The following is a 2,959-nucleotide window of genomic DNA, read 5'->3' on the forward strand; positions in this document are numbered from 1 at the left end:
CAAATTGTTTCTTTTTGTTGAAACACATTATATGCTTTTAAAAAGATTTAAACAAAACTGTTAGCATTTTTCATATTGATTTAAACTCTTGTGAACAGATTAGTGGCAAATCTTCTTCTTGTCTTCTTGTTTTACTGCAGTTGCTATCCAGCTTGTGCATCAGAGTCGGAATCACAGTAAATTTGCAATATAAAAGAATTTTTTGGTGTTGGACAGGACAAGAACTTCAGGGGCCAATCATATTTCAGATGAGGCCAGTGCCTCTCTGGTGCCACCCCTGAATTTGCCCCTGCATTTGTTCACTGTTCTCTAACCTGAAATCAAGAAAGTAAGAAATCAAATCAAATCAACCCTACATTCACCTCTGTCTTCAGCCAGCGTTTACACCACCACATAATCGAACTGTCCCCCGTCCAGTCTCTCCTTATGGTCTGTCCACGATGATGCGGGCATGCTGCTGTAAGGGTCCAATAAGATGCGGATGCAGCGAACAAGGAGAAAGAGGAGCAGGAGGAGCAGGAGGCCCATGAAGCACAGGGCTGTCCCATGCTCAGCGTGTCCCACCTCAGGCTGCACCACAGTGGGGCTCCTGGGGAACTCAGGCGGCGCAGGAGAGGACAGCTCATAATCCACAACCCAGTAGTTTGTGATGCTCATACTGGATGTGAGTGACTGACTGACTGTTTTTCTTTTAAGCATCAGATTATATGAATGAAGGCAGTAATTTGTATGGTCACTGTTTTTATGGAGTAGAATATGAAAACATCAGTCAGCTGTGTTTTGGGGAGATGACACCACAGGATAGTGAATATGTTTCAGCAGAAACAAAACAATAAATTAATCAGTCCTCTGCTGAAGCAAGCTGCGGCATGCTCACTGAGATATAATAAAGCTCAGGCAAGCTTTCAAGACTATAAAAAACTAGCATCGCTACTGAAACTACCATGCACAGTCATCATTAGTGTCCACATTTTAATCACTGCCCAGCAGAAGAGGAAGGATTTCATCGTAACATGATGTGAAGATGCTGCATGGATCCCTCGAAGCATGTGCAGATGGCAACTCGTGCACAATTTCTGCTTCACTGTTCCGCTGGTTTGGCTGTGTTACACTAATTTGTGGGTTTGACCGAAGGAGCTCATCAGTGTGTTGTTCTCCTCATCATTAGTCTTCTGGGAACTGTTGGATCTGAAGGCTGAGTCATCACCTAAAACAAAAACATGCAGCGCCAGTGAGTTTCCACTGTGCAGACGTGCTGTATGACGGAAAAAATCAGTGGGATCACAGCTGGACAAAAGGCCCTCATATGAGCTGCTTTCAGCATGTCTCACACCTCAGCAAACAAGTGCCAGAAAATCAACATCCAGTTGATAGTACACCTAATTACGTCCACCAAACACGTAATAAAATCATTGCCATTTATTTATTTGTCTGTCTATCTTTTAACAGGATTACGTCAAAACTACTACACAGATTTTGACAAAATTTTCAGCACAGATAGAGAATAGGCCATGGAAGACTCCATTAAAACTTTGGTGGTGATCTGGATTCTGGGTCAAGATTTCACTTTATATAGGCTTTTAAAGATTACGTCAAAACTACTTCACAGATTTTGAACAAAGTTTCCACCACAGATAGATATTAGGCCATGGAAGACTCCACTGAATTTTGGTGATGATCCGGATCTGGATTCTGGATCAGGAATTAAATTTGTATGCTTCACTTTGTCAGATTTTGAGGATTACGTCAAAACTACTTAATGGATTTTCACCAAATTTTCACCATACATTAGTGTTAGGCCATGCAGACTCCATTAAAGTGGTCTCTGAATGCAATTGACACTATTTTTTCTATGACATTCAGGGGCGGAGGACCCGACCTGTCCTGCCGGGACGCATGTGATGGGCTACGTGATGGACTCATGGAGGAGATGGCAGGTCATGTGCCTTTACACGCTGTCTGTGGAGGACGTCGAAGATGTGTATCTATTTGGCTTGGGAGTGACCGGCTTTCTGCTGTATGGCATGGGCATAGCGCTGGTTTACTGGAAAATTTAAAAAGTGGAGGCTGTTTTGATTGGGCCGTCCAGATTGCCCCACTTGATTGATTCGATTGGAAGGACAGTGACTGCTCAGTCGGTGGGTGTTAACCGCACGTTGGAAACCATCTCTGGGAGGATTGCAGCGCTGGAAAACCGCCTTGACCGTCAGTAAATGACCACATCTCCTTTCTACATTCAGATGCATTGAGAGCCACTTTGTTCTCAGAACTGTGGAATCTTTCAGGCGTCTGCTAATCAGACATTTATTTGGCTTCCCCAAGACAGCTGCACTTCAAGGCCGCTGCGATAAAAAACCTCCAAGAAGATTAAACACTCAAGCCTCGCTTCCCTGGTTTCCCCCTCCCTCAGCTTCTCCAGCTCTGACGTTGACTGTGAACAGTGGACTGCTCAGAGAACCCCCCTCCCTTCCAGGATTCAGTCATGGCCGTTGTTTAGCGCCAAAAAGGGCTGCTACCGGAGTGTTCTGATAAACTGGACTTTCAAATCTCGGCTGTCGTCCTGTGTTCTTGTTTGTCTGTGTGTCTACTGTTCTCTGTGCTGATAAGAGTTTTTTTCCTCATTGTTGTGGCTTCTCGAAGGCAGCGACCTTGAGGGTTTTTTTCTCTTCCTTACCTTGTGTGTGCTTTTTTATATGTGTTTATGTACCAGGCCGGCTTATGTCTGTTACGTGTGTGTTGTTTGTCTTTGTGTCGGTCATGGTTTGCTCAGCCCTGCAGTGACCTAAAGCAGGGATGTACATCTAGAGCTGGTCCCCGGGCGCCTTATGGCGACTTCTGCTCCTAACTGGCAATTAGGATGGGTTAACTGCAGTAGACACAATTCATTGTGCAGGGAACATGTTCCTTTGTGCATATGACAATGAAATTCTTTTGAATCCTTGAATCCTTTGAATTAAAT

General features: G+C 44.3%; 1 protein-coding gene across 1 annotated transcript; it reads right to left on the reverse strand.

Moving 5' to 3' along the window:
• Window positions 1-344: 344 nt before the first annotated feature.
• LOC117522011 (cortexin-1-like) lies at window positions 345-682 on the reverse strand. The gene has a single exon (XM_034183378.1). The coding sequence runs from the start codon at window positions 655-657 to the stop codon at window positions 382-384; it is 276 nt and encodes a 91-aa protein (XP_034039269.1). The 5' UTR covers window positions 658-682; the 3' UTR covers window positions 345-381.
• Window positions 683-2,959: the final 2,277 nt, after the last annotated feature.

Source organism: Thalassophryne amazonica, chromosome 12 (assembly GCF_902500255.1).
Source record: "Thalassophryne amazonica chromosome 12, fThaAma1.1, whole genome shotgun sequence".
NCBI classification, from domain to species: Eukaryota; Metazoa; Chordata; class Actinopteri; order Batrachoidiformes; family Batrachoididae; genus Thalassophryne; species Thalassophryne amazonica.